Genomic DNA, 25027 nt, shown 5'->3' with positions numbered 1-25027 from the left:
GTTCAGCAGAGGGATTGTGTGTGTGTGTGTGTGTGTGTGTGTGTGAGAGTGTGTGTATGTGTGTGTGTGTGTGTGTGTGTGTGTAACATTTCAGAGTGCGTTTACAACAAACTAACACTGAAAGCATCTAAGTATTATACACAAATGCACTTTCAGCAGTCGGGGGGAAGTAGATCTATTTCATTTATGCTTTTTCTCTATATGGAGGCATACATGGAAAAGGACCCGTGTCTGATAGAGCCAAATCAGATAGAAGGTGAAAAAATGAGAACACATCCTATCTGACAAAAAATCATGAGCAAACACACAAGGTTATCACTGGGTTTTTTCCATCTTCAGCTTGGTTTTTTTTAATCTCTAAAAGCTTTGATCATCGCTCCCATTGAAAGGAGGATACACTCCTGCCACCTATTGATCTGAATGAGAAACACACCAAAACAAATGCTCCTCATCTGTTTAAAATATAATAATGTTTTTATTAACCAAGTCATGAAAAATCTACATTGTTTGGTTCACATGGAGTTCCAGTGTATATGGACAGGAGTACAGTGCGTAATTCATAATATATCATTATAATCATTTTCAGGTAGTTTTCCAGCATGAAATAAAATATATTTAAAATCTTTATTTAAAGGTAAAATCACTGTGCATTCATTTTACAGATATCAAATCATTCTACATTCATAGCCCTGCATAATAAGTATTAATGCATGTCAGAATTCATACCAAGATCACACTAATATGGAAAAATGTTGAAATTGAAAACAATAAAAGCAGTTTTTAAAAAACACACATGAATCAATGATATTTCACAATGCATGATGAAATCACTCACAGGTCATCAAGGCGGAAGTTTAACAAGTTTGCACCGTCTGACCACGCAGCATGTTGAGCGCCATCCATCTCAGATGCTACCTCGTTACCAGCTGTAAGGTTATGGTTGGCACCCCCGATCACGGCATTGCAATCTGGGCACCTCCGACTTTCCATGGCTCCCCCGCATTCTCCAATAGCATAGACATGACCGTTAGGACACTTATACCAGTGGCCTTGGGGCAGACCCATAGCTCTGACGATCATCACCCTCTCCTGATCGTCGATGCCCAGCCCGCTACGGGGCAGCTTGGCGTCCAGGTCAGCCAGCGCCTGCTTGACCCGATGCTCATCCACCTCCGTGAACGGGCGTGTGTCTTCCAGCACCTGCCTGAGGGCGTCCACCTCCTCGTTCACCCGGACACTCAGCATCATCAGACTGGTCTTCCCACAGCGGCTATTGAGCTCGGCCAGGTAGGAGAGCCTCTGCAGCTCGCGCTCCAGATCCCAGACCTGCTGCTCGGAGAAGCGCTGACCGTGGCCCTCCAGGAACCGCAGGCACTGGCCCAGACGCACGGAGAAGACTTCGGCCGGCACGCCGGACATGCGCTCTTTCTGGGTCTTCAGCAGCTTCCCCAGGCGCTCCAGGAACATGATGAGGTTCTCCTGGTGGCACAGCTCCCGCAGGGAGAGGATGGACTTGTCCAGCTTGTCTCGGACCTGCCCATACTCCGCCTGGAGGAAGTCTCTCAGGTTGTCCTGCTCTCTCAGGAGGGTTTTGAGGGCGTTCTGCTTCTGCTTAATGTCATTCGGATTACCGTTGATCTTCTCCTTGACCTGCTCGATTTGGGCCAGGCTGCGGTTGATGTGAGCCCCGTAGCGCAGGTTCCTGCGAATGGGCGCGCGACACTTGGGGCACTCCTTCAGCTTGATGACCAGCTGGTCCAAGCCGGCCTTCTGGTCCTCGTCCTGGGCCATGTAGGTGTCCATGGAGGACACCTCGAACAGGTGCTTGCAGTGCTCCAGCTGGACGAAGCGAGCGCCGGGCTCGTCCTCCGTGCCGAAGAAGATCTCGGACACCTCGTCGCGGTGGCACACGCGGCACTTGCTGGGGCACGGGTCGCCGCAAAGGCCGATGCAAGGGTGGCCACAGGGAAGGCGCTTATCGCAGGGCTCGTCGCAGGGCTCTCGGTCACAAGGCTCGTGGCAGAGCTTGCCACAGCGGCGGTGCGGGCAACTCCAGGCACAGGGCTCAGCACAAGGGGCGCAAGGCTGCCCGCATGACCTGCGGCAGACGCTGTGAACGCAGCGGTTCTGGCAGGGCCGACTGCAGGGCGGGCAGTCGCGCGTGCACGGCTCGTGGCACTGGTGCGAGCACACCAGCACGTGCTGGCACTTCTTGTTGCACGGACGGTGGAGGCGCCCGCGCTTGCACCCATGGCAGGTGCCCGGGCACGGGTGGCCGCATTTGAGCGTGGTGCCGCACTTGGTCTGGCAGGGCGGCTCCTCCGGCTCTCTCACCTGATAACAGTGCACTTTCTGGGTGTGACCGCACTTGAGCGTCATGGTGACCTTCACCATACAGCGGTCCGTGCACGGCTCCCCGCATTTGGCGTCACACACGTGACCACACTTGAGGGCTTTCTCGCAGGGCACCTGGCAGACGAAGTGGCATGCGTCTTCGTGGCAGGGCACCATCTGCTCGTGCTGGCAGCGCGGGATCACCTTCTTGACGGGCAGGCTGCACTTGCCGCACTTCTGGTGGCAGAGGCGTGGGCAGCGGTGGCCGAGCTCGCACAGCACCCGCGGGCATTCCTTGACGCAGAGGAACTCCGTGTGCTCGGCGTCGTACGGGTGGCAGGCGCGTGTGCACACGTGGCCGCACGCCAGCCGGAACTCGCACGGCTGGCTGCAGCCGCCCTCGGGCACGCCGGCGAAGTCGGCCGCCGACGCCACCGCCGTGCGGCGCTCCGGGTGGTTCTGGCAGCTGAGCGCCAGCGCCCGCCCCACCTGCCCGTGCTCGCGCAGCGTGTGCAGGATGGCGCTCCACAGCTTGACCCGGCTCAACATGCCCATGTCGCCCAGGCAGTACAGGCCCCGCTTGGCACGCGACAGCGCCACGCACACGCGGTTGGGGATCTGCAGGAAACCCACGCGCCCCTCCCGGTTGCTCCGCACCAACGACAGGATGACAATGTCGTTCTCCTCGCCCTGGTACTTGTCCACCACGTGCACTTTGACCCCGGCGAACTCCTTGGAGGGCATGAGTTTGCGCAGGCAGTAGAGCTGGCCCGTGTACGTGGTGAGGATGGTGATCTGCGAGGGCTGGTAGCCCTGGTGGAGCAGGTAGCGGCACAGCGCCACCACAAAAGTGGCCTCGTGCATGTTCTGGTGGCTGCGGCCATCCTTGATCTCCTCTTCTGGCGCCTGATGCTCCACGAAGAACAGGTTGGTAAGCACCCCCTGCCAAAGTAATGAAGAGAGATGAAGAGCAATAAAGAAAGGATATATCCAGCAAAGATGTTACGTTCACAGTCCATTTCTGCATTGCAGACAGCTGTGTGATACTGAAAATGTAATTCATAAATCATGTGGTATTCAAGACGCTACCAGTCATATACAATCCCACTTCAACATCAGCAGACAGTTTACGGCACAAACCTTAACATTCTCATAATCCAGCACAGAGGGGTGGTTCTCAAGCTCCGAGTATATATGGGGAGTGAGCAGACGGGCGATTTCAGGACGCATTCGGTGCTGGATGAGACACAAATACAAACACAGACGGGTTACCAAATCTGTTCGCTTTCAGCGCATAAAAATATGAAACCTGGAGATATTTTGAAGTGTTTTTTTCTTTTATTTGCAGGAGAGGAAATGAACTCCATTTCAGTGGCAGCAAACTCAAATGAAAACTGGCCCCTGAAGCTTTTGGGTCCAATCTCTCTTGCAGTAGTGTGCATATATATAACATATAGCGTGTGAAAAGTCTAGAAGGGTGAAAATGTGTGTGAGTGACCCTTCAACCTCACAGACCTGGTAGTTGAGGCGGACGTAAGGGAAGTCTACGGTCACAAGGCGCTCGAACATGGACACCTCCAGGTTGAAGTTTCTGGCCAGTTCATAAACCGTGGCACTGGGTCTAAGCTGTTAAGACAACAAGGCACGCACGCACACACACACACACACACACATCCCAGAAAGTAATTTCAGATGTCAAATACTGATGTCTTACCAAAACCAAGCAGTTATCTTTCCTCCTGGAAATCCAATGCGTTTCCATTTCAGTGTTAAGCGGATGTGTGTGATGAGATTTGATGACAATCAAGCCATGTCGGGTTTAGTTAAATAACATCCTTAACAATTAAAATGGTCTTCTGCCTCAAGAGAAAAAGCAGAAGTGTGTTCATGTAATGTGTGTGTGTGTGTGTGTGTGTGTGTGTGCATGTATGTGTGAGTGAATATCAGCCAATCTCCCATGTGTGTGTGTGTGTGTGTGTGTGTGTGTGTGTGTGCATGTGTGTGAACATTTGCCAGCCTCAGTGTGTGTCTATGTCTATATCTATATCTGTGTGTGTGTATGTGTGTGTGTGTGAGTGCGGAGCTGCAGGGGCTGTACCTGCTGGTGGTCCCCGATGAGGATGAGGTGCTGACAGGCCCTGCTGAGCGTGGTGATGGTGTGGGCCTCCAGCACCTCGGCCGCCTCCTCCACGATCACCAGGCGGGGGCGCACTTCCTGCAGGGCCTGCCTGTACTTGGCTGCCCCGGTCGTGGTCATGCCGATGACCTTGGCGTCGCGCAGCACGCACAGGTCCTCCCGCATGCGGATCTCGGCCAGCCGCTCGGCCGCGTCCTGGTACACTTGCTCGGTCTGCAGGACCCGCGTGCGCTGCTCCGTCTGGAACCGGTAGATCCACAGGCTGACGGAGAGAAGAGGATCTGATTTAGCTTGATTTGATTAATTTAATCAATTTAATTAGATAATACAGTAGTGTAATTGATATTGTATCAAGGTGATTTCCAGAGTCCAGAAGTCCAGAAGTCCAGAAGCCGGAACCACCCCAAGCAATGGTGGCAATGAAACACTCCGGAACAAAGAACACGGAAACCCTGATCAAGATCCAGCTTAAAAGGGTGGCACTATTGCCCCATTGAATGTGTCAAAAAGACATGACACAACCTTACATTCATTTTTAATTTCACTTTGAATTCTTTCCAGATGGAATCTTGATTTTGAATCCTTTGATCTTAAAGCCTTTGTTCATTTGCATTGCCTCCCCATGCATTGAATACAGTCGGGCCAGCATAAGTATCCTGTCCAACACTGCCATCTAACAGGTGGTATGGCCACTGCAAGCGCTTGACGAGAGTCAGGGGGCTTACCGGTACAGCTTCCACTTCTCTTTTGGCGGAAGAGTCCAGATGTTGGTCACTCCCGCCTCCTCGGCTTCGGTCATGGCCGAGCTCTTCTTCAGCTCGGCGCGCATCGTCTGCTTCAACTTCCTCTTCTGCTGCTTTTGCATCTGGACCCCAGCGCACACACACACACACACACACACAAAACAGACTCATTTCCAACACTAAAGCACTCCATTAGTTAATTAATGCAGCCTCAGTGAGCAGAGGAGTGATGGGTAATTATCACCCCCACCCACCCCCTCCGCTGCTACTCCGTTGCCTAATTACCTCCCACTCTTCCCCGGCTTGGCTCTGGCCTGGAGGCTGCTGCTGCTGCTCCTCCTCTGCCCGGGCCCTGCCCACGTTCATGGCCAGCATCAGATGAGCCAGCTCCTCCACGTTCTCCTCGTCCTTCCTCTTCTGGCGCTCTCGCTCCTGGTCGCGGTCCTGGTCTCGATGGATGGCGTCGTCCAGGACACGATCTGCCTGGATCAGATCGGCCTCCTCGTCCACCTCGATCAGGTCAACGTCCATCGGCTCCACGCCATCCTCCTCCTCGTCTGGACGGACGGATGGAGGGAGAGAAGCAGAGAGAGGGGAGATGGGGAGTGAAGGGGACAATGGTGATTTATAGCTCTGTGGCGGTCTGGGATGTCTGATCCCATTTACAGCTAATGATGATGGTGACGATGGTGGTTATTATGGCGGCGATTGTCACAGTGGTGTAAATCACAGATGGAAAATGAGTAAGTATTTCAAAACGGGCTGCTCACGGCGCTCACCGTGGTTCCCGTTGGGTCGGTACTGGAAATGGGTGGATCCGAAGCCCAACCACTCCAGGATCATGGATTGCCGTTCGCCGACACTCTGGAACCCATCTGCAAGCTGAAGGTAAACATCTCATGAAATCCACAGTGCTGCTAATCAGAAGCGGTTTCGGCGGAGGACTATCTGAATGCATCTCGGCTTATCTCCAGGCAATTTCACACCAATCAATCTCACAACGCCCACTACCCATCACCCCGTGACCTCCACCCCACCGCCAGCCCCATACACAAGGCTCTCGAGGAAACTTTGAAATCCGTTTGGTACTTCCTGAGATCGACTCTCATACAACATGCAATGCTGCATGGGGCCTGTCAGCTGTGTGTTTTTCTGCACTACCTCAAGGTGAGAAATTCACAGAGCTGCTTAAACTTTAATCAAGCCACAGTTAAGGAAAATAAATAATAAAAGAATTGAAACACATACAAATACAGACACACACACACACACACACACACACACACACACACACACAAATAAAGCCCACAAGAAGAACAGGAAGGACAAAAATAAATCTGTGAATTAAACAGGTGGAGAGTCTAGTGAGAGTTCTTGCCAGTTTTTTTTTGTTCAATGAATTTGCCAATTAGCACACTACATGTTTGTACATGTTTGCATTGGAAGCAATGAGTAGAATCCGAAAGTTCATTACAGTGCGTTTCAGCAAAAAAAAAAATGCACACAGGCCTTTTCGTTTTTCTGAATCTAAAATGTTCCAACCCTGTCTAATCACTTCAAAACCACACCAACGCACAAAAACTATGAGAAGAAGAAGACAAAAAAAAAAAAAACTGTTGAGGCGACAGCATGACTCACCGGCTGCACACACAGGCTGTCCCAGTGCACTTCGGAGATGTACCTTTCCAGGAACTGCTCGTGGATGACTCCACGCAGACTGCACTCCAGCTGGGCGGCCTGCCTTTTAATCAGCTGCTCGGCTTCCGCCAGCTCCTTATGGATCTGAGGGAGAGCCCCATGCCGACAGATTAATAAGAGATAAGAAAGACTGACATAAAAAGAGAGAGAGAGAGGGAGAGGGAGAGGGAGAGGGAGATGGAGATAGAGATGGAGAGGGAGAGGGAGAGGGAGAGGGAGATGGAGAGGGAGATGGAGAGGGAGATGGAGAGAGCTTTTTTGATTCACTGACTGGAGCTCGGAGAGACAGGGGGCCCTAGTGTCTCAGAGGCATCAGAGCTCTGGGATCTTCATAAATGGCAAAGAGAGAGTGATCAAATTTAAGCTCCCTCATCTCATCATCATTTAGCGATGATCATGGTCCGACTTTCGGAAAAAAAAAAAGGCATCAGAGTCAAGCAAGGCCAGACAGAGGCTTCAGAGGACACAGCACTAAAAGGGTGCAAGCATTCATGAGCCAAAAAATATATGAACTCAATTTAGTGGACTCGGTTTGAGTCTCTCAAGATCTCTCTCAAGATATGTGATCAGCAGGATGGACATCTGTGTGGGGGTGTCCACTGTGTTGAGGTTGTGAGGTTGGTGGTGGATGGGGGTCTCCTGGTGCTCACCTCAAAGTAGGCACGGCGGAGATGCTGGGGAAGTTCACGGCGAAATTGCGGTGAACGAGTCAGCTCCCTGAGGGCGAAGCGCTTAAGCACCTCGCTGTTGCTTCGCCCTCCGACCCGCACAATGCCCTTTTCCAGAAACTTGTGAATTCCTGAAACGCAGAGAGTGAGAGAGAGAGAGGCAATGGTCACTGGAAGAGAAAGGCTAATGATAAATGTGAAGGTCAACAACCAAGGCTTGTCCACCGAGCCCAAACAGATCCCACTTCAACACTGCTGCCATTCATTTCAATGCCTCCATGTTTTTTCAACCAACACATCTTGCAGAAAATAATTCAACTTTTAAAGCAGCACGAGGCATTGTGCACAGTAGCTGTTCTACAGCAGCCCCAGATAACCAGAGAACAGTGGCATTCGTTATCATAAATTAATCTTTCACTGCCACAGATCAAAGAGGGTCACCTACCTTCCAGGAATTGGTCCAGTGCATGATTAGTGTAGCACACTACCAGCATGGGAGAGCCGTAGCCCCAGGCTCCATGATTATCCAGAAGGGCGTGGGCAATTTTCAGTCCAACATGAGTCTTTCCTGGAGGAGCAGGGGAGAAAACATTCCTCCTCAGCAAGAACACTGACTCAGCAACATTGAGGCCAAGCATATTTTCTACAATGTAGTCAAATCTAACGTTTATGCAGCAGCACCAATCTGGATCACAGGTCAACTCGGGTCTCAATATTTATACTATTACACTAAAATTGTACATCATTTTTATTCATATTTGTTTCCATTTTCTTGCTTATTTTTGTTCATTTCTGTGGTAGCTTGTTTATCTGTGTCACCTGTGCCTGGTGGTCCCTGTATGATGGCCAGCTCCTTGGTGAGGGCCAGTTTGAGGGCTCTGATCTGGCTTTCGTCCAGCCCCAACTGCTCCTCACTGGGCCAGGCGTCAGCGGTCAGGGGGTTGAAAGGTTGCACACTGTCCTTAAAGCCCTCAGCTGCGATGCTGGACAGATTGTACTGCCTTGGCTCCGTACGAAGATAGGCAGGGGGATGTATATCTGGGTTGCATTCTACAATATACCTGCAATGATGTTTACATAAGTAACTATTTGTATTCCATACCATGCAGAGTTCATGATATCTGTATAGAATAACTCTTTTAATAACATACGGATATGCAGATTGATAAGACACATATAAATCAATCTGTATTCTTTTCTATGTTTTAGAGACAAACCTCTGGAAGGGAAGGTCTTCCACCAGTTGCTCTTGAAGGCCCTCTAAGACATAACGATAGGCCTCAAAGTATGCTGTGGTCTCCACCATCAGGAAGGAGTCGGAGGGCCGCACTCGGGCCAGTGCTGGGCGGCTGTCCCGAGAGAAGCTGAGAAGGACCTGCCCCTGCTGGAGGTCCTCCACCTTCCGGTCAGTCACCGTGGCAAATAGGAAGGTATCAAAGTTGTCCATAGACAGGCAGACGAGAGAGCCGTAGATCAGCCGCTTGGAATTCTGCCAGCGGACAAACTACAAAGAGCCAGCACACCAGCAGGAAGTATATATTAATAAAAATGCATTAGCTCAAAGCAAAACTCCAGACACCTGAGAAACCACACAATTCACAAGACTCACTGGGGAATTTTTACTTCAGTCAGGCAAAAAAAAAAAAATACTGAAATAATGAAGTGATTTTCATCTTTTGAAGTAGCTTTCAAAACAGTTTTGTGAACTGATGTAAGAGCTTGCTGTCCTTAAATGTCCATCTCGTGTACTCACTTGAAGAGGACGCGGGTCAAACTGCACTTTGTAGGCAACGCCCGTGGAAGTGCACAGTGGGACGACCAGCCGGGTGTCAAAGTAGATCCGGATGTCATCGAAACGCCTCTTTTTCATGGGCGTGCCATCCAGGGACTGGTCAGCCTGCGTCTGGAGCAGCTGCCGGATGCCCTCGCGCAGGGGGCGCACAAAGTCCTCCCGCAGCAGACGGAAGTGTGTGTCTAGGTAGACGTGACCACTGGGGTAGCGCTGCGAAGTGATGTTGGGCCTCAGAAAGGGCTTCTCATCCTGGTGGAACTCCTCGGGCGTGGGGTAGATGGTCATGGTGCGGAAGTCCTCCTCCCCCGGAGGCGCGTCCTCGTCGGCCGCCAGGAAGGAGTAGTTGTCCGAGCGCAGCGTGCCTTCGCGGGCCTTCTCCTGCAGGTGACCCACCAGCTCTTGGACCTTGTCCAGGCTCTCCTCGGTCTCATCCAGGATGTCCAGACCCGAGGCTCGCAGCTGGTTGATGGCCGGCTTCAGGAGCAGCACCAGGGTGGACACCACGCCGACCGAACTGGCGGGGTAGATGCTGACCACGTTGTTTAGCAGACTTATGATGGTGTCCAAATTCTGCGGGTATCTTTCTCGCCGAGCTGGAAGGTGGTCTGACATCATTCCAGTCACATAATGTGGCAGTATCGTGCGCATAAACCCGGAATCTTTTATCACTCTGGCCAAGTGCTGGACAGTCTTGCGGTCATGTTTAGACTGGAAGGCTTTGCATAAAATCTCGCAAAGCAGCTGGACCAGATCATGACCCATTGTTCTCTCCTCCAGCAGAACCTGTAGACCACTGTTGGTGGACAGTGTAATGGCAACCTCAGAAGCCTCCTTTTCCATAAGTTCCTCCAAATATTTGAAACCAATTTTTCGCACCGGAGGTGTGCCGTCTCTCCCAGTGCCCCTGCCCGCCCCTGCACCTCGGCCTCTGACGCCATTTCTCCCTCCTCTTCCTCTCTGGGCCTCATCACCCCCACCTCCTCTCTGAGCCTGACCCTCGGCCCTCCTGTTCTCCTGGTGGTCGTCTCTGTTGAATATGGCATCTCTCATGGGCCCTCCTCCACGCCCTCTTGCTGCTCCCCTTCCTGCCCCACCTCTTCCTCTGCCACGTCCTCCACCTCTTCCAGCTCCACCACCTCGTCTTTCCCAATTTGGTGCACCATTGGCCTGTCTATTTCCAAGCTCTGCAACCGACAAAGACAAAAAATTAATAGAGAATCCCCCCCGCAGATTGATTATATTAAATGAGTTATGCAAAACGAAGAACATATGAGGTCGAAATGTTTGGGATGGTTGATATTACCTCCTCTTTGCCCAGCGTTTGGTCTTGGTCTTGCCCTTTCCCCTCTGTTTGGGTTCTCCATTTTCTATCCGAACGTCCTCTAAGGATGTGCTTTTTGTAGCCTAGAGTTTCAACTATGGACAGATGATGGAGTACAATCTTGTAGGGTTACTTCCCAAAAATATGTTTGCTAATACATTTAAAAAGGTTAGGATCCTACCTTCTTCATAGTCCAGTCAGATATCTCATGTATTATTTAACTAATTATCACAAGCAAACAGCTCATGGTCATCATGTTTATGTAGATTTGTTTCAACTAGAATTAGAAAATTGTTATGCAATCCTAGTCAGACTCCTTACAGTTGCAAAACACATCTGTACTCTTTACAGTTTTTCTCAATCGCTTTGGTGCTTTTCTCACATCACTATTAACATTTGCACAGCAGTTAGTGCATTTCTCAAAACAATTAGTGCAAACTGCAAATCCTAGTGGATAACCTGCAAAAGCACGTCACTTGCTCACAATGGATAGTCCATTCCTCAAAAGCAAGTATTTATGTCAATGAAACTGCCTGTGTCATCAAAATGAGAAGTCTTGACACCATTGTTTATGAACAAGATAGTCAAATGGCTTTGTCATGTTTTCATTACGACAGTTAGCTCTCAAGTGTTTTCCCATGCAAAAAAAGGTCAGAACTCGGTGACACTACCTGAAAATGCTCAAGACAGCATTATACAGTACTTGTATTGCCATTTGAAAACTACAGTAAAGTTACAAATTGCTGTAGTTAGGGGAGTAAGTGAGTACAAGACACTGAATATGTACTTTTCAGTTTTACTGTATATGCTCTTTGCAATTCTACAGCATAGTTCAACAATTTTGTATGTAATGACTCAAGCAATGAAATGAAGACTATTAGTTTTATTGGGAACGACTATTCAGCATCCATAGTTCATTTTGACTGACATGACAAAGCAACTGATGTTCAAAAGCAGTTGCAATTTGTTCAGAGGAAGGAGAAATTGCTACTATGATGTGCACAAATGACTAAATGTTGTGGAGGTTGAACTAATAGTTATGAGAATTTTCATTCTGCTCTGAGAAAAGCACCAAAGCGACTGAGAAAAACTGTAAATTGTTACTCCGAAAACTACAATGTTACTTTTTAGATAGATACAATCCGCCACCTGGTGGACGCTCTGAAATTATAAAAAACAAAACTCGGCCTAGTTTCATTTCCAAGCAACTGATGATTCATCACGAAACCACAACAAGGTTAATCATCTCTTAGATTATTCAACACTAATCTGATGTATATTATAATGTATGTTGTAAGTAATGCCATTTTCGAAATTCGAATAATCCACAACTGAACGAGTCATGAAAGGACTAATAACTACTAGCCATTGGGGTTTGTTGTTGTAGCACTGCTAGGCTAAACTATACAATTATACAATTGTTCAAAATGTGACAGCCCTAACATCTAATATTTGGTCTCACACCCTAGCGATGATACAGGACATTTTGCCGGTGTATGTATGTAGGCCTACTTAAAAATACATTTGCCTTTATACTACTTCCTGATCCATGCTCTTTAAACGATGTTAATATCCCATAGTACGTAACTGCATTTCTCTTCTAGAAACACAATGAATTTCATGTTACGCTACTACTTCAGTCTTACCTTTTTGTTTGGTTGCTTGTTGGCTTGCTTCTCATGACCGAACCGGCTGTGTCAAGTCGGGACGTCCTCTGACTTAAACACCGACTCTAGTTACGTTTGTTTGACATCCTTATTGCTTGGTTTCGTTTTTGATTCACAGTGTTTCAGTGTGGTGTCATCAGAAAGGAAACCATGTATCATATAACAATCATGTAGATGAGGGTTGTTTAATTATAGAGGAAGTACACCCAAGAGTTTTTTTTTTTAAGGGAGCACAAAAAAACGTTCACTTACATAATCTGTTACTGTTCTTGTTTATTTACATGCCTTTTTGACTAATAGTACAATCTGGTCTGTCAAATAATACACTGAACAATTGCATCACAGTCAAAGAGCGACGGGTAACTGGGTTGTCAAACTTGTCAACCATATAAATACGGTTTTATGCATCATACAAGTCATAATAATGGTGGTATCATCATCATGGTATATTCACAAAGTGAGGAATAATGTTTTTGTTATTGCAATAAAAAAAAAAACTGTTAATCACAAATGTGTCAAGTCTTGTCCACTTTCAGTTTCCATTTTGTTCTCTTCCACGTTGACTAGAAGAATAGCTCTACTTTCTCTTGTATCTACAGGCAAGAAAAAAAGAAAGACAACCATATGAGATGTGTTTTTCTGATACAAATGTACATCAAGAACAAGTAAGTAGAAGTAGTCCTTTTATAAGCAGAACCATTCTAATCACCTGGTTTTGGATTTGAAACTCCCCCCTTTCTTTGTGGAGAGTCCCAGTCTCTTTTTGTCTTCAAATGATGGCCTGGTTGAAAAATAAATAAATAACAAAATAAATGTAAAAAAGAACAGGAACACAATCTGTCCACACATGAGCCAATCCTGTCTAAGATGACAGGACCATTCAATTCATAATGTCTTTCTACTTTACAGGGAGGCTACGCTGTGTGCGTAATTGAAGCACTCCGTTCATGGAGCGTCTGTTGCAACAATTCCCTTCCACTATAGTCAGTGGAACCGACTACACCAGGCGTGATGGTGGCACGTACGTTCGAAAAAATTAGCCGTCTATTTTTATGGTACGCAAACGGAGTGCTTCGGTTGCAGACCTGGCGTAGCCCTGGCCTTAAGGTGATGATACACTGGGGCAACTTTTTGACCAATGTTGCTGGGAAACCACATAACCAGTTCCATTGAATACTGCATTTTTCTGATTGAATGACCATGACTATTTCCCTATTGATGATTAAAGTTCTCCAGAAAATAAATTGTTGCCCAATATCCACTGGAACATGCTAGAACCACAATAATGTGGAACACTGCCCAGCAACATAGCTCAAAAAGTTTCCTCATGTATCATCAGCTTTAGACATTTGATTTACACAGAAAATAAATTACATGGTAACATCACATCAATGTAGTGCAGAAACCCGTAGAAACGTACCCAGCTCTGTACTGCTTCAGTGCCTTTTTGCTTGTGTTGGTCAGCTCCTTATCAAACACTGACTTCATTCCAGGTTTTCCACCACCCTTCTTTTTTGCTGGAGTTAACATAGAAGAAATATAACCTCACTAACAGCAATCGTCAATCTCTCAGATCACTCAGAGTGCAATTAAATAGTAGAGTGGTTTCAACATTCCACAAGTAAACAGGGACTCATCCTATTTTTTACAGAACAAAAATATCTGTTGTGCATGCCTACATAATGTTAGCAGTTTCATACTTTGGCATCAGGTAAGATACTACTGAGGGAAGATCCCCTTGCATTTACGTCCAACAATCTCATTCACCGGACTACTGGCCCATTAGGCAAGTAAAACCGTAGCTGACTACTTTGAGCAGTGTCATCTGAACTGGCCAGTACTGGAAATTCTGCTTTGTCACACACACAAACACACACACGCTCATCAGGTGTACCTTTCTGGACAGGTTCGTCTTCTGGACAGGCACGGGCTCGCTTGGGTCTGCGGTCCCGTTTGGCAGCCCTCTCTGCGTACATCTGGGACTTCAGCATCTCAAACTGAGCCCGGTCCTCTGCCTGGGAGAGGCCAACATAGGACGAAAGTGACATCAAATATGACTTGAATTCAATATTTCAAGGCTATTTCCTTAATATAACACCAACTTCACTGTTTTTGCTGAAGTTTCAATGATAACACTGCCTAGTGCCATCCAGTGCTGGCAGCCACAGCGTTGAAAACAAACTCAAAGGCCACGTTGACATTCTTTACCGTCATTTCTTTCTTCTTGCCATCTTTCAGGAACTGCACCCGTTTCTTCTTCCCCCTCAGGGCCAAGTCGAACTCCTGCAGAGCTTTCGTCACTGAGCAAGAAAAGAGATGAGCGAGTTCAGGCTGTGCTGTGCCACACGGGAAATAAAATGGGTCACCCTGACTGTTCCGAGACACTAGGCCGAGCATAAAAGTAGAGCTACTGCGCAGGCATGAAGAGGAAATGCCAGCTCCACCGCTGTAGTGCTGTATGAGCTCATTAGCAATAGCCTTGCTCATCACTCATTCATATTGGGTCGCACTACATGACAGCACAAAGGCTACACTTTTTCCCTTTATATCAAACAGCTTTTTGAGGCTATACTTCCAATTCTGAGGGGAAAAAAGAGCAGGGTTATGTGGGTTCACCTAAGTTTAACAACATCCGCGGGCTTACATTTCTGCCCCCTTTTTGTGCCTGAATACTCACTGCGATCCTGCTTCCTCTCCTGGTTGGTCTGGAACCAACTTCTGGGCATATCCTTCTCATCAGCACTCTGCGTCAGCTTCTTCTGGGCCGAGCTGATCTAGGGACACACAAAACCACCAAAGCTCAGAAACCCAAACCCAAAGGCAACAGATACCGTACATCATGGTGGTATTGTTTTTGTTGGTCAGCCGTCTGACCAGGCAGGTCGGTGTGTTACCTGTGCCTCTGAGTGGGACATCTCTCGTTCCTCCTTCTCCAGACGCATAACGGCGTACACATCCTTCTCCAGCTTGTCAATCAGATCCCTGAACTTCAGGATCACCTCTGGGAGCAGGCAGGACATTTTATTAATGCATCCCGATAACTCGTGTTCATAGCCAGCAAAGAGATAGTGACCCATTTTGGGCCTGGTCTTGTAACGTTTTAAGCCTTGATGTTGACAGGTAAAAATCTAAAGAGTTCATGTAAAACATGAACATACTGCAGCAACTTTTCTTGCCAAGAAACAGTGCGTTACCATGTCATCACATCAGACCATTCAGCTTGAAAACTGCTAGAAATGCTAAGACGTGGTGATGACTCATAAAAAAAAAGTGCTACAGAATGCGTGGTTTACCTTGAGGAAGTACGCGGGCCTTGACGGCCGTTTTGGCCTTCTTGACGATGTCCTTCAGCATCTTTCTCTCGGTTTCGCCCACCAGGGACACGGAGCGGCCCACTTTGCCCGCTCGCGCCGTCCGGCCCACTCTGTGCACGTAGTGCTTGACCGTGTTGGGCATTGTGAAATTTATGACCTGTGGAGAGAAGGACAGGACTGGTTGGATGAAGCATGTGTCAAAGGCTTAGAGAGATTACAACATGATGTCCAAGAAATGTTTAGATCATTTCTAGCGGGGAAAATTTACGGGAACACGGTCAAATTGGTTCATTAGCTTCCTGAAATCACACATTTAAAAAAGACCTTGGAGAAGAACGTTCAAGCACTTTTCCCCAGTTCCCGGTAAAATAGGATGTTCTATACGTAAGAACATGGCTCGCCAACACTCTTTTTCTTCCCATTTTGTGAAGACAATTAGAATATCTCATGTTAAGAATGATTTCTTTGTTTGGGGCAGAGAAAATTACTGTAACATGTAAAGAGAGCCTCGCTGTTTTATTTAACCCATTCGCGCTGGATGCTGCATGACGCAACATTGACCCTCCCGCTGGATGCTGCGTAGGGCAACATTGACCCTCCCGCTGGATGCTGCGTAGCGCAGCATCCTTTTTATTTCATGTTTCTAGGTGCTACAGAGGCTTAGATATTAAATTTTGGTAGACGTTGACAATTTTTAGTATGTTTTCAGAAAACCCTCAGGAAATAAGGTTATTTAGTCTAGAATGCCATAGGATTCTATAGGCGTTTTTAGTAGGCATTTTAGGAGTAAATGGGTTAAAGGAACTTTTTACAAGAATTCCTAACGTTATCTGCTTACAAATGGCCTCTTTTAGGTAATCCTTTATAAGCATAAAATGCTCTCATTTACTCATCTATCTGACAGAACACCATGGCTCTATTACATAACGCATAAGGTTAAGTGGACATTTCCAAATAACTTACTGTTTTGACACCATCAATGTCCAGACCTCTGGCGGCTACATCTGTGGCCACAAGGATATCAATCTGCTCATCTTTAAACCGTCTGCAGACAACAATAATACTACCGTTATTACGTCCCTTAGGTGTGAATACAACCACGCACGTTACACTGAGATCCAAGCTACTTCATGAGACGGTACCTGAGACTCTCCAATCTCTGGGCCTGAGAGAGGTTGCCGTGGAGCTCGCCCACCTTAAGGCCCATCAGGCCCAGCAGGATGTGCATGCGGTGGGCCTGCTTCTTGGTCTGCGTGAAGAGCATCACATGGTCTTGGAAGGTCCTGGTCAGCAGGGCTACACATGCCGTTGGAATGACAAAGTAGCAGTTAGCATCTCCGATGGCCATCATTCATGTGTACAAGTCTTGAGAAATTAGTCCCTTTAGAAATTACCACTTCACATGTAACAGGCAACAACATACAAAAATCCTATAGCTGCACAGTTTAAAGGAAAATCATTGAATATTGGATAGAGTTGGATTAAATGAACCGTACCAGAAATCAAGTTATACTTTAATAGCATCCAATTCATGGGCATTGTTATTAAACCATGCTGAATCAAATATGCTATTGTAAGGCTCTCAAGCTCTATGTGAATGTGGGGACACTACTGTTCACGGATACGGGTAAGTGCCTAAGTACAAATTAAACAAACAGCTAAATTCATGTGCTTTGACAGAACCAAATGTGGTTTCAAGTCTATGGCAATTAGAAGCTTTACAGGCCTGTTTTCTTCCCAGAGAGATGCAGTTAAATGTTACAGGTGTCCCATAAAGGTTAATCTGATCTTAATAAAGCTTTATTACAATAGTGAAGAGAACTAGATGAACAGAAAAACTGAGACAAAGAAATCTGCACAGGGGCCAAAGATGAGAGGATCACTGAAATGCCCAAAATGTGCATTGAGAATAGTAACTCTTATTGAAATTTTACCAACAGACTAAGCACATGCCATTACGTACTTTTGGTGAATAATTTTGCTAAATGTTTTTCATTCTGTAATTGCTGGACGACACAGCAGCATTTCTATGAACTATTCAATTGCAAAGCAATTTTTCTATAGTTGTTTCTATAATGCTATTATGTTTTGCAAAGACAAAGCTATACAGAAACATTATTTAGACATAAAATTAGACAACAGTAAGTTGAGTCATGCCACCTGCTGTTAGTATAAGCCAGTACAGCGGTTTTGAAGGATAGATGTATATCTGGAAAAAATTAAGAGACCACTGCAAATTTGAATGTGACCGTCAACTCATTCGAATGTCACTCAGCAACCGCAGGATGACATCAAAAAATGTGCAGTGGTCTTTAATTTTTTTCCGGAGCTGTGTGTGTGTGTGTGTGTGTGTGTCTCTGTTGACAATATCTACAGTATTTCAGTTGTTTGACTGTATTTCGGCATGAGGGATTTTACTAAGGTGGGCAGTTGAAACTTAGGTAATTCCATACATTTGCATAACAACCTACGGCAAAACACACTGCTACTATAACTGTCAGCTGGTTCTAGTGATGTCTCTGGTTGCATTTGTTCCCGCACAGATGTAGATGGGAGTATGCATACGCATTAGAGCGTCCTGCTGCCAGGTATATATCCAGAGACTTCTGCTGAACCAGCAGCATCAGTAATAGAAATAGTGTCCAGATGGGCGTGCATCAGTCTCACCTGCTACAATGGCCTCCCTGTCACCTTCTCTGGCGGGCCGAATCCTCACAAACTCCTGCCTGAGTAGGGTCGCTACGTCCGTGTTACTGTTCACAAAGATCCTCACCGGCTGCTTCAGGGAGACTGTGGCCAGGTCTTTCACCTAGAGAGACACAGTTGAGTGTTAGCAAGTATTCAGCCACAGATGGCTGAGGAATACATGGTGCCAGAATGCCAACAGTCACTCTTCCAGAGTTATATTGAACACATTAATTAGCTTCACATGATTAAATTAGCTTCAAAGCACTGAAGACTAGGAAAAAAGCTGGCGCATTTCAATAAGTTTGCATTGAAAAAGAATGGACAGGCAAGTGGATTCATGTCACAAACCCAGAGATCTTGACAACCAAGACAGTTACTGTATCAAAGCTGTATTCTCGCTGACTGACAGGCCAAATGCAACAGACTGACAGGCTTTCCAAAGCCACTCATTTGAAGGCATTAATCCCAGTGATAAGTAAGACATGGATACAGTCTTCATTACTGTACGTACACACCGCCGCCGACTTGAGCTTCCAAAGAAGCTCTGGTCGCCCTGTCAAGGACGCTTGTCAAAAAAGTACAGGGAAGCTTTGGACGCTTTGGCCGCTCTGACGTGACAGAATTTTACGTTCGATCATGTTCTATCTTAATACTTCTAATTCTATTCGATTGGTTGCTGGTCGTTGGTCGCTGAACCGCGTCATAGCTCATTACCATAAAGTTGACTGACTTTTTAACTTTCTGCTTGACGCTCAAGACGCCCAAAACACGACGCTGACGGATTTGCCGCTTCTGGCAGCTGAGAGAAGCCGGCTTCCATTGAAAATGCATGACTTCCTGAATCTTCGGCGGCGGTGTGTATGTACAGTTATTGCTTTGTCCAGGCTAGAGGAATGGTGTTTAACACAGAAAGCTAGGAGCAGTGAAAGTTTCGCACGAGGGGCAGGGGAGGCAAGGACATCTTAATACCGAGGTCCCTGGGCTAAGGAGGTTTTTGAGCCCCCACTCCCCAAACCGCAAATATTAATTATGACAAAACGATACCCGACCTGCTTATTTACAAAAATGTGCACTTTTGGTTAATGTAGCTTAACATGCACTGTAGCTTATTGAGCCTATGTAAAACCTGTACATAAACAGGAACAGAAAGCCCTCCTTAATCACGTCAGCCTACCCATGACATCGCTTATCAAATACCACACAAACAACTTTTACAACTTTTGGTGAAAGGAGATGCACAAGGAGATCACTAATTAATTTCTTTGCGCAACAGCCCATGTTCTGCATTCACTTCAGCGAGATGAGTGAAATAAATGTGTTTAAAGCTGTTTCATTGCCTTAGGCTATTTGCTATGATATTTACCTACTATGGCTTGTTTTCATGGACAGTTACAGGAATCCATGTGGTTCAGTTTGTCAGTCAGTCTCAGCCTCTCCTCTAGCTTCTCTACACCCGTTTGGATTTATTAGGATTTTGCTACATTTTGTTAGCCTGGCGGGCCATCCTATATCATTGAAATGTATAGTCTGGAAACGACCCATTCACCTCGCTTAATCCAAGGGGCGGGCAGAGAATTGTCTTTCAAACTGCCTAGGCATGCAATAGGCCAGCGCTACGACCATATCCGTATCCGGTTGGCAAAACGGCAAATACATCCTTCTTCGAAAGGAATGACTTAAGTGCATTGTGTTGCTCAACTTTCAAAGAAAAGCACAAGTCCAACTCCTCCAAAGTTGACGCCAACGCCGATTCAAACAACCGCTCTTCGTTCGCCATAGCCACCTTCCTTGTTGTTCACCGTCGTAGGACTGTCGTCATCCTGTTAAGCCCGCCTTAAGACTCTCTAACAAAATAGAGCGCTGTGATTGGATGACGTCCACGGCGTCAGCCAATAGAAATTCCTATGGTTTGATACTAGACGAACAGGCTGAGCAAATTAATTTGCCGCCGCTAGGGTGCGTCTAGATTTCTAGGCTAACATTTTGTTACACTTCAGAAAAGAATACGGGGGGGGGGGGGGGGGCTCCACCTGCATTAAGGCGCCAGTGAGTGGCGGACAAATAACTGTTAAATTCAACCAATAAGGGCACGGTAACCGTTTCTGCCTTGTTTGTTTTTTCACCTCCAGGTTTCAAATGCACTTTTAATGTAAAAATGACAATGTGCCTACATATGAGCGATATATATAGCTCTGGAAAAAATGAAGAGACCACTGCAAATTTTTCTGATGTCATCCTACGGTTGCTGAGTGACATTGGAATGAGTTGACGGTCATTCAAAATTAAGAGACCACTGCAAATTTGAATATGACCGTCAACTCATTCCAATGTCACTCAGCAACCGTATGACATCAGAAAAATGTGTAGTGGTCTCTTCATTTCTTCCAGAGCTGTATAACAATGTGCCTATATATAGATATCTGATATTAATAAACAAATGAGATGTCCCACAAACATGCGTAAAAAGTGTGTACATTTAGCTAACTTGGGCCAATAAGCAATGAGCCCTACAAACCTCTTCATTCATGGTGGCTGAGAAGAGCATGGTCTGTCTCTGGTAAGAGCACATTCTGATGATCTCCTTCATCTGCTCCTCAAAGTACTCATCCAGCATCCTGGAGGGCAATCACAACAAAACACAGAGAGAGAGACACATGAGCCCCTTTGATCTGGATGACATGTCCTGGCCGTCCTATTCTCAGTGCCCGGGGCCTAAATTATTCATCCGGCCGGCGCAAGACGCAGCCTCAGTTGGTGACTCAGCAGCTGGGCGAGAAGTAACAAAAGCCCCACAGATTAAGAGCTCAGCAAAGACGCAGAAAAGAGTTCTCAGGTGCCGTTTTCCAATACGTGGGCTCGCACGCCACTATCTGTCTGACCTGTCAGCTTCGTCCAGGATGAGGATCTCGATCTGGCTGAGCTCAAACGAGGGCGTGTTGTGCAAGTGGTCGATCAAGCGGCCCGGCGTGGCGATGAGGACATCGGGTCCGGCTCGCAGCGCGGCCTCCTGGGACTTCAGATCCAGGCCACCTAGAGCAGAGAGAGTGGGGAACAATAAGCCAAGTCCACTGCTCAAACTTCTAGTGCCTAGACGCAGTGTTTTACACAAGTACAATTAATGAGTGTATTGGAAAGGCAAAATCAAACATCAAAGTCAAAGTTTGTGTACCTTTTCAGACAATTCATTGCCACCTTTAACACTTACGAGAGGCAACTTCTACATCTAGATTTTTAAGAGAAAGTGTGTTCAATAGAACAACCAAAACATCTCTATGGTGAGCAGTATACAAAGAGGATTATGGCGAGGAAAAAAAAAGATTGCTGCCAATTAAAACGTAAAAAATTCATTTTGACAGATTATTCAAGCTCTTAAAAAGACCTCAACAATATTTCACTGCGTTAAGTGAGCCTTGTGTAAGCCTGTAAAATGGCGTCTATAATGATTAGAAGCTGTTAGAAGCTAGCCCAGTCATTTTGGCCATACTCCATAGTCCCTAGACTGGCTGGATGGAGAGTTGCTTACCCACAGCAAGGCAGGTGGAGACATTGGTGAACTGTGCCAACTGGCGTGCCACAGTGTGGACCTGGATGCCCAGCTCTCTGGTTGGCACAAGGACTAGGACGCGAGTCACCTGCGTCTGCTTGGGCTTGTACAGGAGTCGCTCCAGAACGGGCAGCATGAATGCTGCGGTCTTACCTGATTTGGGGGGGGGGGGGGGGGGGGTTAAATTAGTGTAAATAAACATCACAAGTGTAAATGAATACTGACCACAGAGGTATGATGTCCAAGCATTCCAATTTACTGTCAAGACTACGGAAGGGGAAAATGGCTACGTGGCTCATTACCTCAGAGTGCAGAATCAGTCTGCTGTCCCAAAGCCTCACATATTCCATTACAAACATCAAACAATATGCCGACTCCAAAAACCTTCAGATGTTCACTGGATACAAACACTGTACTGACCGCATGTTCAACCCCAGCTTGGCAGCTAAGCCCTGGAATGAATTTCTAAATGGAAAGAGACGGAGTTGCTCTTACCAGTGCCAGTGGCAGCACAGGCACAGATGTCCTTCCCCATCAACCCAATGGGGACACAGGCCTTCTGGATGGGGGTGGGCTGCTTGAAGCCCATAGTTGTGATGGCCTACAGACAAAGAGAGAGAAATTAGAAACACAACTCGCACATCAAAACAGATACCGTTAATAATTGAATGAGTGTGACGTCACAAGCGTGTTGCTCATCTTCAGACTGCTCTCACTTAGACAAAGAGAGTCAGATCTTTAACTGATGAATACTGACTAATGTTTGTTTACATTTGTGAGGGCTGGAAATATGTGAACAAAAGTAACAGAAGGCCTAAGCTGGGCAAATGTAAAGTATGTAATATGCAAATTGTTTTGTCCTGCCCTCAGATCTAAAGCATAGTGGCAAGTACATAGTTGCATCTTAAGAGTCAATACATTTCATTTCAAATGATATGAGCTACCTGTGTGGGTTGAATTGGGTCAATTTGTGGCAGAGCAGATACTGTGATCGAGTAAGAAAGCCTACCTTCAGTATTGGTCTGGAGAGGTTCATGTCCTGGAAGGTTAGACTGTCATCATAGTTGGAAGCATCCTCAAAAAATGCTTCGGGGGGCTGTCATCATCAAGGAAATGAGACAATTAGATCACATTGCTTAATAACCTTAACTACATTAGACAACTATTGCAGACCAAAACAACCATACAGTATAACAGTGTCATATAATACTGAATTACTTCATTAATATCAAATTAGTGGTTGTGGTAAAACCCACGTTTGATACAGCCAAAGACATGAGTGACCAACCTCAGCTCCTGCCTTCTTCTTGCCTTTCTTCTCCCTTAGAGTATCTACATTGAATAAAACCAACATCAATGTTACCACATAATATGGTTATATCAAAAACAGATCTTCTGTATGGAGAAACAGCACTGACAAATATTATAACAGTGCTGATTCAGTGTGTATAAACATCACTGGTCAGGGGGCACAGCTTAAGTGTCAAATACACATTATGTTCTGAAAAGCTTATGTAGTTGTGTGCTGAATTCATTGTGGATCTAGACTAGATAGAGAATATTTCTCACTAATATTTTTTTCTAGGGCACAAGAGCATTCGGATAACATCTGAATACTGTGAAAGTAATCACCTGCTTTTTTGAGAACCTCTTCATCTGCTGAGGAGAACTCTTCTTCGTCATCATCTTCTTCCTCCCCTGATGCTTCAGCATCATCCCCACCTTCTTCCTTATCCTCATCATCATCATCATCCTCGCTGCCATCATCCTCGCCTGCATCTTCATCATCCTCATCCTCCTCTTCTTTAATATCACCATCTCCATCCTCTGATAGTTTGGTTTTGTCAGAGCTCTGTAATGTTTTTCCCTCCTTCAAAGCTTTTTCCTGAGAAAAGCATGTCAGTTAGTATTTCTCAGTCAAGACGGCTTTATTCAGAAGAAAAACAATGAAAGGCTACCCAGAAATAGTGAAAAGATTCACCTCAGTTTTCCTTTTTTTGCGCACTTTTTCAATTTTTTCATCAAGGGTGGTAGGTGCTTTCTGAAAGACGACAGACATAAGCGATCAGGGCAAAAGAGTTTAGTGGTCTTAAAACTAAAAACTGAGGAACCAGTCAGTATTACTTCCACCGACATCTTTCTGCTGATCTGGATCTGCCAGGCAGAAATCTGACACATGTGCCTGCCTGACACAATCACAATCACCTAGCAGTTAAAATGACACAAGAACAAGAAGTAAACTAACCCTCTTTTTTATCTGAGCCATAACGTCTGCCATAGCCCAGTCCTCACTGTACAATCCATCTCGTTCTCCAAACTCGAAGTCGGCACTGAAGACATTGCTACGTCCTTTCAAAGCTTTCTTCTCGCGTCCTAAAACAATAGGCTGTTCCTGGGAAAATACGGAGGATGTTTGCACAGGTTATCAATCACATTGAGCTTAAAAACAATGGCATTTCATGGCGACTACGTACTGTTAACCACCTGAAGGGCCATTTAACATTTTCAAAAACGCCACATTTCATCACATAAACTTTAACGTTACTTACAGTTTCCCCGTCAGATTCCGAATCTGGATCTTCTGGAATCTCATCGTCGTCGTGTATAGTACCAATAAACCCAAAGTCCGATAACATTTTGTGTTTCGGGAACCAACGATAACGTTGGATGTACCAGGTATGGAACTAACGATAAGTTAAATAGCTAACGTTAGCTATTCCAGGTCTGCTTGGAAGTTAACAAATGACGCAGCGTATATTCAGTGAAATATGCCTTGCCGTTTTAAAATTGTTTGTTACTTAAATACAAGCAGCGTAAACTATTTGTAAATCCCGAATAAAAAGGTACCTTCACAACATTTCTGGTGGCACACGTGTGCTACACACTTCGCCGTGTCTTCTGAGACTCTGTATTTTGTCTACTGCCCTCTATCGCTTCGGAGGATTCTGCGAATGCGAGATGCGCCTTTTTGCACTCCCTACGAGAAACATTCCAACTCATTGAATTTGATCAAGTTAAATATATCCAGAAATATGTTTCAAATGTATTTGAACATAAGCTCAAAATAAGTGGTGCAACAACATAAAAAAAAAACCCGCATCTATGTCAAGTAAAATCAATG

The 25027-nt window shown here is 46.2% G+C and overlaps 2 protein-coding genes across 2 annotated transcripts; both read right to left on the bottom strand.

Annotated features, from left to right (window-relative positions):
- Positions 1-451: 451 nt before the first annotated feature.
- znfx1 (zinc finger, NFX1-type containing 1) lies at positions 452-12509 on the bottom strand. The gene is made up of 15 exons (XM_076268984.1): positions 12340-12509; positions 10676-10788; positions 9334-10556; positions 8798-9084; positions 8400-8641; positions 8026-8148; positions 7563-7711; positions 6853-6996; positions 5994-6096; positions 5500-5771; positions 5197-5336; positions 4433-4733; positions 3850-3960; positions 3475-3570; positions 452-3276 (listed from the first exon to the last, which is right to left on the bottom strand). Exons 2-15 carry the CDS (start codon positions 10734-10736, stop codon positions 832-834), a joined length of 5697 nt encoding a protein of 1898 aa, XP_076125099.1. The 5' UTR covers positions 10737-10788; positions 12340-12509; the 3' UTR covers positions 452-831.
- Positions 12510-12613: 104 nt separating this feature from the next.
- Positions 12614-24792, bottom strand: ddx27 (DEAD (Asp-Glu-Ala-Asp) box polypeptide 27). The gene is made up of 21 exons (XM_076268985.1): positions 24456-24792; positions 24152-24298; positions 23888-23947; positions 23539-23791; positions 23195-23238; positions 22916-23002; positions 22402-22507; positions 21886-22059; positions 21242-21392; positions 20878-20977; positions 18342-18483; positions 16817-16970; positions 16638-16719; positions 15654-15831; positions 15255-15361; positions 15038-15134; positions 14569-14660; positions 14255-14375; positions 13781-13877; positions 13070-13141; positions 12614-12953 (listed from the first exon to the last, which is right to left on the bottom strand). The coding sequence occupies exons 1-21, from the start codon at positions 24540-24542 to the stop codon at positions 12938-12940; spliced, it is 2367 nt and encodes a 788-aa protein (XP_076125100.1). The 5' UTR covers positions 24543-24792; the 3' UTR covers positions 12614-12937.
- Between the last annotated feature and the right edge of the window lie 235 nt (positions 24793-25027).

The sequence above is a fragment of the Alosa pseudoharengus genome, unplaced genomic scaffold (assembly GCF_046254945.1).
Source record: "Alosa pseudoharengus isolate Yale_2024_CS ecotype anadromous, Long Island Sound unplaced genomic scaffold, YU_APseudo_1.1 YU_APseudo_1.1_scf_5, whole genome shotgun sequence".
Taxonomy (NCBI): Eukaryota; Metazoa; Chordata; class Actinopteri; order Clupeiformes; family Clupeidae; genus Alosa; species Alosa pseudoharengus.
The sequence above is the reverse complement of the archived record's forward strand: the minus strand, read 5'-3'. Positions and strand labels throughout refer to the sequence as shown.